Source organism: Leptinotarsa decemlineata, unplaced genomic scaffold, assembly GCF_025532065.1.
Source record: "Leptinotarsa decemlineata unplaced genomic scaffold, Ldec_3_MD MMD2_tig00000882_RagTag_RagTag, whole genome shotgun sequence".
Classification (NCBI taxonomy): domain Eukaryota; kingdom Metazoa; phylum Arthropoda; class Insecta; order Coleoptera; family Chrysomelidae; genus Leptinotarsa; species Leptinotarsa decemlineata.
The window spans coordinates 8,480,309-8,497,340 of record NW_027412556.1 but is presented as its reverse complement, the minus strand read 5'-3'; the positions used below and the strand labels follow the sequence as shown (position 1 = coordinate 8,497,340).

Below are 17,032 nucleotides of genomic sequence, written 5' to 3'. Positions count from 1 at the left end.
AAATTTCAACAGTGGTGCCAATCTATTCAGTTGAGGCAACTCAAAAACCAGTTTCACAAAACACCAAGTTGAGATGTATCGTAAATCACCCAATTGACAGGTGTCCTAACTTTTATTTGATTAAAATTGAAGATATATTACAATATTGAAATTTTCTGAATTTCACAATATGAGATACTCAGAATTTTGAATAATATTTGAGCCAAAATGTTAGCTTCAATATTATTCAATCAAATTAAAGTTAGGACACCTGTCAATTTCTCCTCCATTGGGTGTTTTATGATACATCTCAACTCAGTGTTCTATGAATTCGGTTCTCGAGTCGCCTCAATAGAATAGATTAGCACCACTGTTGGATTTTTGATCTTGATGTGAAAAACAAGCGTCCATCAACTTCAACATTCGAATATTTCCGTTATTCTGTCACGTGTCATATTAAATTGCAACATCAACAACTTATTTCAAATATCGACTGGAAGTTTCAAGAGTGTTTTCATTGTAATATTATTTTAATCTATTACAAAGATTGTATAATCAACTTTATAAAATATTTTGTTGAACATATATTTGATGTTTTTTTTTCACCATTTGCATACAACCTCGTGAACAATGTAAGGAGTTTCATCAAAACTTAGGCAATATCAAATACACATATTTTCGCTCACGTTTCCCTGATGATGACAATAAAAAGTGTCGAAACATTGGAATCAATGTCTTTTTGCATGCTGCGTACCTCAATGGTTTAGTAATTTTGTTTCAAACAAGACAGCAAAGACTACCTACCTACTACCTATAGGTATATAGAATATAGTATACTGAGTATAGTATATAAGGGTGTTTTTTTTTTATTAAGATATAGAACTTTGAAATGGAATGGAAAAAAGGTGAATTTTTAAATTGACATGAAATTTACCTCATTCGAAATATAAATTTTCTGGCATTATAATTTAAATATGACTTCTGACATATGACCGCCACGGCTATCTCGGACGTAGTCTAATCTGGATGTCTAATTCTCGATGATAATTCGCGGCGATTCGTATTTCGAATAGGCACCGCTCTCAGAGCACCTTCAGGATTTTTCTGTAGTACTTGTGTTTTGTTCTTGAAAAAAACAGACAAAATTTTCCTGTAGTACTTGTGTTTTGTTCTTGAAAAAAACAGATTCATGATTTTCAAAATAAATTGGAACAATTTTTAAGCGTTGATCAGGCGTCAGCCTATTCATGTTGAAATGCCAAATTAAATACTTGACAGCTGACAAAATGACCTCCAGTTCTCTATCTTCATCTGAAACACCCCTCAGTATACTACAAAATGCTATAGTATGAACTATATAATTTATTATTATAGTACCCTTTACTTCAGTATAATACTATACTATATTCTATATCATAGTATAGTTTATACACTATTTACGTGCTATAGTATACCTTCTGGAAAATTCCCACATTTTTTGTACACAAATTTGTACCTGAAAATACTTATCTCTTTCAATCAAATGAGATCATTTTTTAAAAATATTATTTCTATTGACTGAAGACTGTTAGTATATATCACTGATGTGTATTAAGTGACAACTTTCATTCTCTTCTTTTCTAATCAGAATAAAAGCAATGCTTTATATGGCAAACCCTTTATTTATTCGTACTATTGACATTGGTTACTGGAGTTGTTTTTGGCAAATGAATATTATTATCATTATATTATTATATTATGTTGAAAACTTACCAGAAACTTACCCAGATGTTATCAAATAATCGCAAGGTGATATTCTAGTCGAAATATACTTATATATACCTAGATATACCTATACTTAGATATACCTAATTTATAACTTTGATACTTGGAGTATTTAGGTATACTATAGTATAATATAGGGATATTGCAAATGTTCGCATTCCCAATTTCGGATTCTCTATATCCGATTTCTTTTGCGTCGGTTGAAACAGGTTGAAATACAGGTTTCTGTGTCGCAGCCACAAGATAATTGTAATGAAATATTTTAATATTCACACAAATTTGTACTCCAGTACTATGATCTACAATAATATAGCGTCCGCGCCTGTGGATATAGTATACTATAGTACTGAAGTATAGTACAATATAGTATTATACTATATGTATTAACGAATGGGGAGGTTATACTCTACTATACTATCCGCATACTTATGTATAGCATTCGTATACTATACTCAGTATATATAGTATGTTATACTATAGTATGATGCGGTCAACTATATAGTTCTATATTATACCACTATAGCATTGTGAAGTGGAGCTCATGAAAAACCGTAAAATCAATATCGATCAAGTGAAGATCGATAACATTGAAGGAAATGTAGATATCACGACAAAAATCAACAAAGCAGAACTATAAAGTGATATCACCCTACTCAAGGAAAAATATCCAATAGCTGTATATGCACTGCAAAGAGGCTCATATTCGTACAAAGGAAGAAATAATTAAGAAAAGTGTGGAAGGACAGTAGTACAATCATAATAAGACATTAATTATAACAGTGGAAGCGGCTGGACTAAGAATTTTAGGACCCAGTGACACCTACCGCTTGATGACTTCGACAATTGCGGAACTAGCCCATCGTCACATCCATGCTCAATCCCTGAAGATGGGAAGGAATCAAAGGATGCAATCTTGCCAGGACCACCTTAGGCGACCCTGGGAAGCTGGCGCCGAAGAAATATCTGGCGATGACCAGGAAAAATCTACGCTTAACAGTAGGATTTCTGACTGACCACTGTCAACTAAGAAAACACCTCCATAATATGGGGATAGTAAACACACCTCTATGCAGGATGTGTGAACAGGAAGATGAAACTGTCAGGCATGTCTCATGCGGAGTTATCGTCAATAAGAGAGTGTGTGTTCGGCTAGTCTCTGCCGATATAAAGGAGATGTCTCAAAGAGACAGGCTTGTCAGGCCATCAGTGATACCACCAGTACCTTCAGCGGCCATGGAAATCGTTCTAGATCTACCTCCCCTCCACATTTTTCTGAAGAGACAGGCTAGATGGACTGCATATAGACTTGTGTACATTGCCAGTTGCACAAATCCATTTAATGTAGAGTGCAACAGACTGGTGGTTGACACTGGAAGTCACAGCTTTCTGAAAATGACTTCTGACTTTATGCCTCCAACTGTCAACTGAGAACTGCCTCATAAAGTACTTCCTCGAGTAGAGAGGACTGCAGCCTCCGGGAGAAGGAATTATTAAGAGCTGATAGTTGTTGGTTCACAAATGGATCAAAAACACCTTCCAGTGCATGTGTTTTCAGTCGCAGCCTAGGAACCTATGCGACTGTATTTCAAGCGGGAATTTACGCTGATGAATTGTGTGCGGAGAGATTGGAAAAATCCAACCTCATACACAAATCGATAAAAATATTCTCGGAGAGTCAAGCGGCGTTGGAAACTCTTGGCTCCTACCGAGCCACGTCTAAATTGGTAGGTAAATGTGGAACCAATGAATCACTTACTAACTATAAATACATACAATACTTATACTACAATACTTTAATACAATTTTGTAGTTATGAAAAAATAATGTTTAAAAAATCATCTATCAACATATTGTCCTCATTCACAGTTCCTTTCTTATTTTCCCTTGATAATCAGTAGTGAAATTGTTACGTCATGATTGAAAAAGGCAAAAATGTATTTTTCTACACCCGTACTCTAACAATACACTTATATGACCAGAATCCGTTTCATAATGATATCCATTATGATACAGACTTTTCATAACGATACAGATTATCAACCAATAGAAACCCATAATTTTTCAATCCAGAATCCTGTTCCTGTGTTTGTCTTAGATTCTAACCTGAGTAACTAATTGCTTTATTTGTCAAAATCAGTTTTCATATTACCTACCTATATTATCAAAATGTCTGAAAACAGCGATATAGAAGGAATACCATCGACTCCAATATTTTTAAAAGATCAGATTAATTACAGTTGTTATATTCAATATAAATATAATTAGAATCTTTATAGTTTCCATATATCTATGATAATACCATTAAGTTTGTGTTTTTTTTAAAAAATATGAGTAAATTACTGTAAATGTGTTCAATGCAAATATAATATTTATAGTTTTTCATTATTTATCGGGTTTAGAAAAAAAAGCGTATGCAACTCTCATGTAATGGTTATTAATACACTCGGATATACCATACAAAACTCGCCTTCGGCTCGTTTCGTATCCCGGTTAATGCTCGTGTCTTAATAACCATCATTACATGATCGTTGCATAATATACTATTATGAAACCGACATAGCTGTCAAGCTAATGGTCAATCAATCTTTCAAATGAGGTGAGGGCCAAGTTCGTGCGATTCTCAGTCACGTCGGAAAATTCAATCTCAAGTTATAAAAATATTTCCACAGGACACTTTCATAAATGCAAAGTTTTTCTTTTCAATGAAAGTTGATTCTTTGTGAATGATATGTGAATAATGTTGAACTAATCCGAAAAAAAAAGACAAGTGCTACGTTGTTTTCAATATTTATTAAAATTTCAAAATACATGCCAACAGGTTCTATGAAAATAATTGATTATCGAGATTTCGGAACATTCGAATCTTTTCAGCATTCATTGATTGTTACAGCATAGGAAAGAAACCCATCACTGTCACAAAGATTCGGAATAATTGATTGATTTATACGTATATAGCTCCTAGTCGTAATCGGAATACTGAGACTTTTCACAGGATGAGAAAAACCTCCGGAAAGGTGAGCTACACAACCACGTTCAGTCATCAATATTTTCATATCAAAATTGTATCGTTTCACGCTCCCAATATTTAAGTGTTTCAAATAAAATATCTTCAATCCTTTAAACATCTGCCAACAACATTTGAATAGGACACCATGTACATAAATGAGATGGAAATACTTTAGATGCGGATTGAAATTGTAAGTTTTCCACTCACTTTCACTTTTCAAACTGATCACGTCAGAATGATTTATTTTGCAATGATCTATGAGGTCAGTCTGCAAACCTATCCATTTGCATCCGTGACCGTTTGTCAATGGACACGGTTCGAAAACGAAGGCACATGACATTTCATGATCTACAATGGATGGTCCTTTTTGACGGATATGGCAGCCGTTTCCAGAGTTTTTGCAACTTATTTCCAGCTTATCGAATATTTGCATCAAGAATTCGTTGGTACCAAGACATTTTGGGCCTCGACATACAGGACAATTTTCAATTCTGTGGTAACAATCGATACAAATCCTATGACCGTTGTGACACTCTGTTATCGGAGGCAAAATTCTGGTCAAGCAAACCGGACATTCTAATGTAGATGCTACAATGTCTTCCAGCAATTCTCCAGACGAATCTACGAAAAATCGTTGAAAAATATTTCAATAATCAGATAAAGTTCCACCTGGACTGAGAAGTCTCGGGCCTAACACATAGATGGCGCTATCAAAATTAAAAATATTAACAGAGTCTTGTGCGAAAATGAAGTCACAAAAGTAAAACCACTAAAAGTAGGTTATAACATGAACTGAAAAGAGACATGTTAATAATAATAATAAAAACGTTCAAGATATAAAAACATGGTCAATAAAATGAAATAAATCAATTCAAACTGGGATGAATCAAATCAATGGAATACCGTCGATATTACAGTTGGTCATACTCAAATAAAATTATCATCGTAGAATTCTGCTAAGCTATAATAAGGGCTCACAGAAAGCAAGTCTTTCAACTCTTTCTTATGAGCGCTAAGGTCATTAATAGTTCCTGAAGCTTGGGGAAGGTGATTGAACATTTTTAGAATATTTTTTGAATCTTTAACTAGGGTCGAAGAAGGCAGCGGTAATTCGATGCCGAATCTTTGCCTGGTTTGATACATTGTCTCGTCTGAATTGGTGAACAAGTTCCCATTTTTAAAGAGAAAGCAGATTGTCCCATATATAAATGAGGAGACCACAGTCAGGATTCTGTAAGAAGCAAAAAGAGGCCGATAAGAATCCATAGACTTGGCTTTACATATGCATCGTGTTGCACATTTTTGTATCAGTGATACTGATTGAAGGCTTGTGGTAGAACACACGCCCCAAAAGCCATAGAGATCCTTCTAGATCTACCTCCTCTCCACATTTTTCTGGAAGAGGCTAGACGGACTGCATACAGACTTGTGCGCATTGGCAATTGCACAAATCAATTGATTCAATGCAGAGTGCAACAGGCTGTTGGTTGACATTGAAAGTCACAGCCTACTGGAAATGACTTCTGACGTTATGCCTCCAACTGATAATTGCCTTATAAAGTACTATTCCCGAGTAGAGAGGACTGGATCCTACGGGAGAAGGAAATATTAGGAGCAAATAGTTGGGTCACAGACCCAGGAGTTATCTACCTGCCTAGAATAGTCCAGTCATTATAGTAAGTTCACCTCGGAATTCGAGATACCCAGCTGTAAGTCTGTAAATACTTGTATATTGACACCCTAAAAGTTGTCTCAAAACCTACATATGGTAGGGTGTAAGCAACTATTAAATTTCAAGGTCACATGTCACAAAAATCGGTTTTTTGCGCTATTTTTGGAAATATCTCATTTCCTAGGGGTTTTTTGCTATTTGTATTCATTATCAATATTGTAGAATACAAAGTTCTCTACAAATTTTGTTTGAAAAATTTTTTATACGGTGAACCGTTTTCGAAATAGAGGGCGGAGAGCACGCGCGTCACAGCATCACTTCAGGTCAACCGGTGCCTCCGGTCGAAAACGCGCCATATATAGTTGATGAACTATCGATAAATCAATGATTATAAATATTTATCAATTTTCATTAACTATTATATTATATTTTATCATTTTTTTTTAACTTATTCACTTTTTATTCAGTATTAATTTATTTAACAACACTTACCTGCGCATGTAATTGCAGAATTGTTAATGAAAATATAGAAATTACATTTGAATTTTAACCTAATTAATATTTATAACTTCTTACATGATGGAAAAAAACAAATAAATTATGAATTAATCTTTTTATTAAAAAATATCATCGAATACATTTATTTTTATTGAAAGTAAAGAAATGGAATGAAGGGTACAAAAACTACAATTTATAATTTTAATCATTTTCTTCCTCTTCATCGTCGTCTTCTGGCTGCTGGTAAATTTCAAACTGGTCTTCATTATCGTCTTCAACGACATTTGTCTCAAGTTCTTCCATGATTTCGGGGTCAAAGGTTCCATCTTCGTTAATGTCGCTCTGATATGGTAGATCATTGAGACAAGCTTGCCCATTACATTGGCCACAAGCTAAAGAGCATTGCAAGCCCGCTTTCCTGCATCCGCATCGCGAACCACAACCACTCTTGCAGTTGCAGAAAATTGTATTTAGCAAATCTTCTGGAGCAGGTGGTAAAATTGTCATGATAGGGTCCAGAAAATCGTTTCGCATTGCCCAACCCCATACCTGGGGTTCCAAATCATGTCCCAACCAAGTTTGAACTTGATAATATACACGGTTGAAATGTTGATGAGCAGCTGCACTTGTTGGTGGAATATTCGAAAGCTGCACAGGTTTATTAAGTTTTGTAGACTTGACGTAATGCATATAACGAAGATGATCGAGACTTTTCACAGATTTCGGAGCATTATAGACTGCCAATAAGGTTTGAGTTCCACTCTCTAATAATCTCTGGGCCGAACAATTTTCTTCCTCAAATGCTGCAGCCAGTTCATCCAAATTTGTCAGTTCCTCAAAAACTTTCAAAAATGATTTTTTTCCTTTTTTAAAAAGCGCAGAAGTTGTGTCACAGCCACTTAATGTTTTTCTCTTAATTATTTTTTAATTTTAGTAAACGGTTATCAGTATTATTGGATAGATATAGATTTAATGCATGAAGAAAATGATAAAATATAATATAATAGTTAATAAAAATTGACAAATATTTATAATCATCGATTTATCGATAGTTCATCAACTACACATGGCGCGTTTTCGATCAGAGGCACCGGTTGACCTGAAGTGATGCTGTGACCGCGCGCTCTCCACCCTCTATCTCGAAAACGGTTCACCGTATGAAAAATTTTTTCAAACAAAATTTGTAGAGAATTTTGTATTCTACAATATTGATAATAAAAATACAAATAGCAAAAAACCCATAGGAAATGAGATATTTCCAAAAAAAGCGCAAAAAACCTATTTTTGTGACCTTTGACCTTGAAATTTAATAGTTGCTTACACCCTACCATATGTAGGTTTTGAGACAACTTCCAGGGTGTCAATATACAAGTATTTACAGACTTACAGCTGGGTATCTCGAATTCCGAGATTCTTACCTAATTTAAGCTTAAATGACTGGATTAGAAACCTTTGCGGCTGTATTTCAAGCGGAAATTTACGCTATTGAATTGTGTGCGAAGAGATTGGATAAATCCAACCTCAGTCACAAGTCAATAAAAATATTCTCGGCCAGTCAAGCGGCGTTGGAAACTCTTTGGTCCTACCAAACAACGTCTAAATTGATAGCAAACTGCCAAAAATGACTCTCCTCGATAGGAAGGCTCAACAGATTTTCTCTGGTCTGGATTCCTGGCCATACTGACCTGGAAGTCAATGAAGCTGCTGACTCTCTTGCAAAGGAGAGCGCTGCAAGCGGCTTCATTGGACCAGAACCTGTCATTGGCATCAATTTGGGCTTTGCCAAACAAACACTCAACACCTGGATGGCAAGAAAATTTATGGACTTTTGGCAGAATCTTCCAGGATTGGCTCACTCCAAGGTGTTTATTCATCCTTCGAAGCTTGATTCCAAACAGTTGTTGGACTACAATAGGGATGAACTACGATGTCTAACAGGCCTTCTTACAGGTCACTGTCATTTGAATCATCACATGCAGAGACTTGGACTGTCGGAAGACAGTGTGTGTCGCCTCTGTCTGAAAAAATGATGAAACAATAGAGCATATACTTTGTGCCTACCCCGCTGGGGACCGAGTCAGGTTTTTTGAGTTCGGCAGATCCGTACTCTCACCATCTAACCTGAAACACCACTCACCATACAAACTATTCGGCTTCGTTAAGAAGCTGGGTTTATTTGGCTGAGTGTGACTAGGTGTGAGCCACAATAAACCCTTGTGGGTTGCGGTGGAGGGTGGAATAGACCCATTCACTTTAGACCTACCTACCTACCTACTTAACTAAATGAAATACAGCATGCAACTGCACATAAATTTTGCGTTCGGGAATCACTAGACCGGGTAATCAAAAAATTTCAAGATTTTGAAGATATAAGACGTCAAGAAAACGTCAAGATGGGATTTTTTCAAATATCTTGATTTTTTCTCAAGACAAGACTAAAAGTTGTTATCGAGACAAGAATTCTTGTCTTGCCGACCCCTACGTAGGCCCAGGACTTTTCAGCCTATGTTGAAATGAAAACACTGGTAGAATTTTTTCAAAAAATTGAATAACTCACTTTTCCCACCTCCAGCCTTCGGTTTGCTAGGACCCTCTTCCACAGTTCTCGAATGATACCCGTCTTCTAACTCAGAAGGCTGATCTACAACTCCTCCTACTGTGTTATATGCGCCATTTGCAATGGATTGTTTGACTTTGAATGTGCAAACAAATTCATGTGCTGCAACCTGCAATGCCTTGTCTGAGAAAATACAACCTTCAGTGGCGAAGGAACATTTCAATATTGTGTTGAAACACAGTTTTTCCAAAAAATGATCTCTCTTAGCTATTCTGATTGTATTGCAAGTGTAGCATTCTTCAGATCTTTCAATACATCTACTACATTCGTGATGACCATAACAACACTGAATTAGCGGAGGGGACATCTGGGAGGAGCAGGATTGACAACTCAGTTGTTTGACCAGCAACTGAACCAAAGTTTCTTCCGTTCTGTTATCTGAAAAGTAATAATGATAGTTCAAATTCAAATTAGCTTGTTTGAAGGTGATTGACAATGTTTCATGATGAATTCCACTAGTTCGGACTTCCATTGTCTACTATATAAAATGATTTTAAATCCTTGTAACAACTGAAAAAGAAGAATTAATAATGAATAGCTGAAAATAACAATTATATTGAGCAAAATAAACCTGAAATGAAATAATAGTGAAATAAAATACAAGTAAAATGGAATAATTGAACAAAAATGAATAAAAATAAAGAAATGAAAAAAGAAAATAAAAATAAAAAGTTGAGAGATTCCAAGTCACGACCTTTCGATTGTCACGTCCCAGTCATCACCCGAAGACGATTGCAGATACTAACAATCGAAACGTCGTGAACTAACGTGACTTGGAATCTCTCAACTTTTTCTTTCTATTTATTTTTTTTTCATTTCTTCATTTTTATTTATTTTTGTTCAATTATTCTAATTTACTTGTATTTTATTTCACTATTATTTCATTTCAGGTTCATTTTGTTTATTATAATTGTTATTTTCAGCTATTCATTGTCAATTCTTCTTTTTTAGTTGTTTCAGGGATTTCAAATCATTTTCTATAGTAGAAAATGGAAGTCAGAACTAGTGAATTTCAAATTAGCTTATTCATCTGAATAGAATATCACACAATACATGTTTGTTAGGCGTTATTACATTCAGTCCTTATATCATTCATTTGCATTCGCATACATGTATCTAACTATTATTGTATTTCATCGATCAGTAAGAATACAAACTGAGCAAAGAATGCTTGTGTTTTGCACTTCGTGAAGAGCATCCAGGAAATATGCCTAAAGTTTATACAGTTTATAGATTCATAGATTAGTAAGACAAGTGATCAGCAAATATTGTACAGAAATTGGTATGAGGTAAGTATATAATAGTTATTTAAAATTAATATTACAGGTATAATCAGCTCAACATTATTTTCAGAATAACATCATAATAGTGATTGATAATATTAGTTTTAAAGTAAACTAGGTATTCAATGGTTTTCTGAAATTATAGACAAAGATTAACAATAATTTCATCTGACAATATGAGCTTCTTCATTTTGGTTTTGAAAGCTTCTTAGTAGTAGGTACTTATTTGGTATTTCATCTCCATATGGAAGCGACGCGAAATGTTTTTATGAAATTGAATGTTTCAAACGAGAATCAGTGAATAACTCACTTTTTTTGCTGTTCATGTGCTTGTTCCTGAAACGTATCATCCAATATATTTCCATCAATGTCTTCAGTGGATGTAAAAAATTCATCAGAATACCCAAATTCAGAAAGAGTTATACGCAAAGATTAAGATTTCATTATATATACAATATATCACCTCTTAAAGTTGACCATATAACAAAAATTGCGAATTACAAATGAAGCATTAAAAGTTTTATTCTGGAAAACAATACAATGCATTTCATTTTCATCTGATATACACTCCTCTATCACTACTTTATTACTCATGACTTACCTATTACTTATTCTTTCTCATTTTCTCTCTGCCATTATCCTAACCAACCCAACTAATATTAAATAATTTCTGTGATAAATTTCTAATTCATCTACTCAATTTTATCATTTATGTTTTTCAAAACTCATACTGTTTAAAAAGTAAATCAAGATATCTTGATTTACTTTTTAAACATTACGAGTTTTGAAAACTCGTGTTATAACTGCTGTGTATAATGAAATACGACATTTGAAATGAATTCACTTTCTGAATGATATAGAAAATAGAATAAATAACTCACCCATCTTTTTCTTCACAACAATAGTTCACTTAAAAATTCATAAGTCCTTCTAGTTTCGAATGTTTGGACAAACTGAATTCCTGGTCATAAAGCTATACTTTTACGAGAATAACTTCGAAATATTGCTATCCTGTATATTTTATGAACATTCATTGTTACTATTTGACAATACCCAAGTAGAGGTAAAATGATTCCTAGAAAGAACTGATTTCGAAGGTATAGGAGACAAAGGGTCTAAAATCTTAAATGCTCAAACTATATTGCAATCCGAGTTTTAGTGAATATACACCGAAATAAGTGATAACGGAAAGAAAGCCAACAATCTCTACTTTTATTTATGTTCTTCATCATTTTGAAAATGGAATGTCAATGTACCCAAGTTTAGTTGATAAAAAAGACATTGAGGAATCAAAAGTATGGTAAATAAAACATATGCATAAATATGTATCGATATCACTAGCTCAACTGATAAATTTGTGTTACAAAAAGGGTAATACAGGGTGTCAATTTGAAAACTTCCCACCTTTAATAACTTCCTTCCAGTAAACAATATGAGGAATCGAAAAAATAGGTCGACTTCATTGTCATTCATTCAATAAATCAACATTATTATAACTTCTCACTTATGCTTTTCATTTCAGAATACCTCAAACAATTGTTTCGTTCAGAGCATTAGCATTACTTTTTTACGTGCGTCATTCAGAATTCAATCTAACCGAAACGGAAACATCTCAAAATAAATTGAGTTTCTCTAATTACCCGAAAGTTAATTTTGTTAATTGGTTTTAATGTGCTGAAAACCGTGGAATCATCACAAGAATCCTACAGTTTACAAACACAAACCCTTTCATGGAATTAGCAATATCCAGGTTGGTAACAACGAATCCCTTCTTAAAGTGAATTCCAAGGAAACTCTTCTCAGTGGCGGATTGTGAGAAAAGGATATGCCTGATTTTTCAACAATCAATGGTGATATGTACGTTCGAGGAAAAAGAAAACCCATTCATTTCCCGAATAAGGTTAATTCATCAATGAACATTACTAATGTACAAACACACTTGAAATAAATATTATAATGACCCTTCAGACCAGTTTCCCAAAAAAAAAAAAAACTATTCGATCTTTTTGTTAACGCATAAAAAGACAATAATAAATATTTGAAACAAAAGCAGTGGCGTATCCTATTCAATAATACATTACATCATCCTTCCCTGTAAACAGATGTTCACGACGGAAAAAATATATCTGGTTGTTTGATTTGTTTTCGAGATCTCAAGTTTCGTGAAGAGCTGTCCGCAGAGATAGAAGAGAGTTCATCTTGAGCTAGATTCACTTCTGAACTGATTGTTACATCATTTGAACTGAGAATATTAGGCGATCGAAGATATTTCCCATTATTATGTTGAATGTCATATGCAGCATCCGAAAGCAATGAAAGAAATGAATTACTGTTAGAAGTTTTGTTTCCTGTGTTATGACATTTGTTATTTTTATCTGCCAATGGTTGATCTATATGTTTCTTGTACTTCAAGTTCGTGTTCTGATTTTTTACTATATGATTTCTATCTCGCAAAATACTACACACTGTACCGGGAACCCAAATAGGTTTATTGCCACTACTATATTCTTTCATTGGTATATCACCTCCCACTTTAAAACTCACATTTCTATGCCCCTTGAAATTGTTTACTTGATTCTGCTGTTTTTCTTCGACTATCTCATGACTCGCTGGAAACAATAAATCTAATAGTGATCTTAATTTTCTCCCATTATAACATTTTTGCTAGACATTCTCCAGTAGTTTTATGTTCGGTATTTCTATATGTGAATAAAAAACGAATGATAATGGAATTTAGGTTCGCTTCTGGATTTTCGGATTTCATACTAATACTGGCATTTTCCATTAATTCAATTGCATTCTCAGCAGTCCCATTGCTCTGAGGGTGATAAGCAGCAGTTGTTATGTGTTTTATTTCATTCAATTTTAAATAATGGGAAAACTCTTCTGAAGTCAATTGTGGACCATATTCGCTCACGATAACTTTTGGCAATCCAAATCTAGAGAAAATATCTCTCAATCTATCAGTTGTGGTTGAAGAAGTAACGTTTTTAATTTTATAACATTCAATCCGTTTTGAAGTTGAATCTATCAATGCAAAAAAATAGTTATTATATAATAGACCAAAAATGTCAATATGTAACCTAGACCAACATTCTTTGGTATATTCCCATGGTTTTAGTGTACTTTTTTCTGGATTTCTACTGAATTTTTCACCAATGTTGATATTATCATTAATAGAAGGCCAACATAAATATGATCGGGCAAACAAATTTAATTTTCATTATTCACATGTGTTAATTATGCAATTCTGATAAAATCATATTTCGTAATTTCTGCTGAATTTCCACTTTGTATCCCTACACGAGGCAACCCTGCTCTACAGAAAGTTCGTTTTTACGCATGATAAATGGTAACAACTCTACAGGTAATTTGGAATTTGGCCAACCCTGTCTCACATAATAGATTATTTTAGACAATATTGGATCCCTACCACTGGCCAATCTAATTTCTCTATAAGTTATAGGTGAGAACTCTTGTACATAGTTCATTCTGAAAATCCGATTGGAAATATTGTAGTGGCAACCTTGACAACACATCCGCTATATTATTTTCTGATTTTACATAGTGGATATCGAAATCATATGCTAGCAGAAAATAAACCCATCTTTGCAGTTTATTTGCTGCAATGAGTGGATTTTTTTTTATCCACCCCCCATTTGATAGCGAGGGCTTCCTTATCTAACTGACTGTATCTCTTTTCTCCGTCCGTTAATACTCAAGATGCGAACGCTATAGGGCTGTATGGTTATTTTTTTTAATTTGGATGACTTACTACTGCTGCTAGCCCATGAGAACTTGCCTCCATGATGAGTTTTAATTTCTTTGGGGTCGTAGTGGGCCAAAACCCTATCTGAAATAATTTGCTCTTTTATTTTTTCTAAATGCATTTTGTCAATCTTGTTTTCAGAGGAATGTCGTATTTTTTTAATGAATTTGGTCGGTCGATAGCCAAGCGGTTCGGCGTGGGTGCTTTGTTCACTCACTCGAATTGACTGCCGTGTTGGTCGGTGGTTCAAGTCCTAGTCTAAACGATCGATATTCACTTGCTATCGTCCAACCCGTGTTAGGAATCAAACGTTAAAAGATAAGACCTCGTTAATCCTTAGCTCGCACAAGTTTCGATTTCTGAGGGTTGTCGTTCGTAGGGGTGCAACAGCTGGTTAACGGAAAAACAGATTTTAAAACAGATTTTTTTTAAACAGAATTATACAGTGGTTGTAGAATTCGTGCTGCATTAGGTGTGAATTTTATATAAAATGTGACCATCCCCAAAAATGATTTCAGTTCTGTTATATTTTGGGTGCTGCCGCAAGTTTGATAGCCTCAACATTTTTTTCTGATTCGTGCAGACCACGTTTATCAATGACATGACCTAAATACTCGATTTTTTCTTGAAAAAATACACATTTTTCTTTTTGTATCCTCAAACCATTTTCTTTTATAATTTTGAACACTAATTCTAAGTTTCTCAAATGATCTGTATCATTTGCTCCCGATATTAAAATGTCGTTAATAAATACCACTACCCCAGGAATATTCATTAATAGATTTTCAACAATTTTCTGAAAGATACTTGGCCCACTAGTGATTCCGTAAGGGGGGCGTGTATAGCCAAACAACCCCTTATGCGTTGATACAGTCAATAATTTTGTAGTGTCCGCCGTAACCGCAATTTGCTGATATGCTTGGCTCAAATCAATCTTTGAAAATTTATCACCACCTTCCAACTGGGCAAACAAATCATTTATTTTTGGTAGAGGGTAAGTGACTGCCTCCAACACAGGGTTAACAGTTATTTTAAAATCCCCACATATCCTTATGGTTCCATTATATTTTAGTATTGGTACAATGGGGGTTGCCCATTCTGAATATTCTACTGGTTTTAATATACCCTGATCTACCAATCTATCAATCTCACGTTCCACTTTACTTTTTATTGCATATGGTAATGACCTATGTTTGAAAAATTTTGGTGTCGCATTTGGCCTCACTGCAAGACTCAAAGTGAAGTTGTTTAATAAACCTAAATCATTATTGAAATTTTCTGAATATTTTTCGCAAAGGGATGTCAGTTTGCCATCACAGTCACTCAAATTCAAAGGTACAATTCCCAGATTCAATTTTTTTTAACCGTTTCAACCTAGTAAAGAAGGGCCACCCATTTCAATCACATATGTTTCTAATACTCCTATTTCATCATTGTATAGAAAATTCAAATAACGTTTTCCCACTGGCGAGAATGAATACCCTACATAACCTCGTAGATGACGGTCAGTGGCATGTAATTTTATATTCGCAAATTTTTTTTCATATAATTCCTCACATATAGCAGGAAATGCAAAACCGGTATCGACTTCGAACGTAATCCACTTATTTTCCACCTTCATCGATATCTGTGTGAGGTTTTCATCAATACCAATTTTCTCATTATGCATATGAAAGAAATCTTCTTCATTGTCCAATGAGGTATCTGTTTCAACAAAAAAGTTTTTTCCGACAAATTTTTTGTTTTAAGTTTGATGACACATCTGAGATAAATGACCTTTTTTTCGCATTTGTTGCACACATAATCACGAAAATTGCACTTACTTGTCTCGTGGTTTTGCCTACCACAAACATTGCAAAAGCGTCTTTCATTGGTCCACGTACTGCTATTCCCCTGGCTTGGTTTTATTTCCAATCTTCTACTCTGTAAATTACTTCGGGAACTCAGCTGAGGAAACTCGAGGAAAAAGAAAACTATTCATTTCCCTAATAAGGTTTACTCATCAATGAACATTACTAATGTACATACACACTTGGAATAAATAATATAATGACCCTTCAGACCAGTTTTCCAAATAAAAAACTAATCGATCTTTTTGTAAACGCATAAAAAAAATATGAAAGATATGAACCAGAAACAGTGGCGTATCCTATTCAGTGATACTCTACAAATGGTGTCCGGGTTAGGTCAAAAGTGAGTGGGTCTATTCGATCCTTCACCGCAACCCGCAAGGTTGTATTGTGGCTCACACATATTCAAACTTGACCAAATGTACCAGCTTTCTAATGAAGCCGATTAGTTTGTTTGGTGAGTGGTCTTTCAGGTCAGGTGGTAAGAGTACGACTCTGCCGAACCCTAAAAACCTGATTCGGTCCCCAGCAAGGCGTGCACAAAGTATGTGCTCTGCTGTTCCATCATTTTACAAACAGAGGCAATACACACT

At 34.5% G+C, this 17,032-nt stretch overlaps 1 protein-coding gene across 2 annotated transcripts; it reads right to left on the bottom strand.

Moving 5' to 3' along the window:
• Positions 1-4,514: 4,514 nt before the first annotated feature.
• Positions 4,515-16,614, bottom strand: LOC111509185 (uncharacterized). 2 transcript variants are annotated; one of them, XM_074174933.1, is made up of 3 exons: positions 16,413-16,614; positions 9,478-9,915; positions 4,515-5,371 (listed from the first exon to the last, which is right to left on the bottom strand). In XM_074174933.1, the coding sequence occupies exons 2-3, from the start codon at positions 9,842-9,844 to the stop codon at positions 4,611-4,613; spliced, it is 1,128 nt and encodes a 375-aa protein (XP_074031034.1). In that variant the 5' UTR covers positions 9,845-9,915; positions 16,413-16,614; the 3' UTR covers positions 4,515-4,610. The 2 variants fall into 2 exon arrangements, with proteins under 2 accessions (XP_074031034.1, XP_023020644.2); XM_023164876.2 differs by lacking the exon at positions 16,413-16,614 and having other exon boundaries at positions 9,478-10,354.
• Between the last annotated feature and the right edge of the window lie 418 nt (positions 16,615-17,032).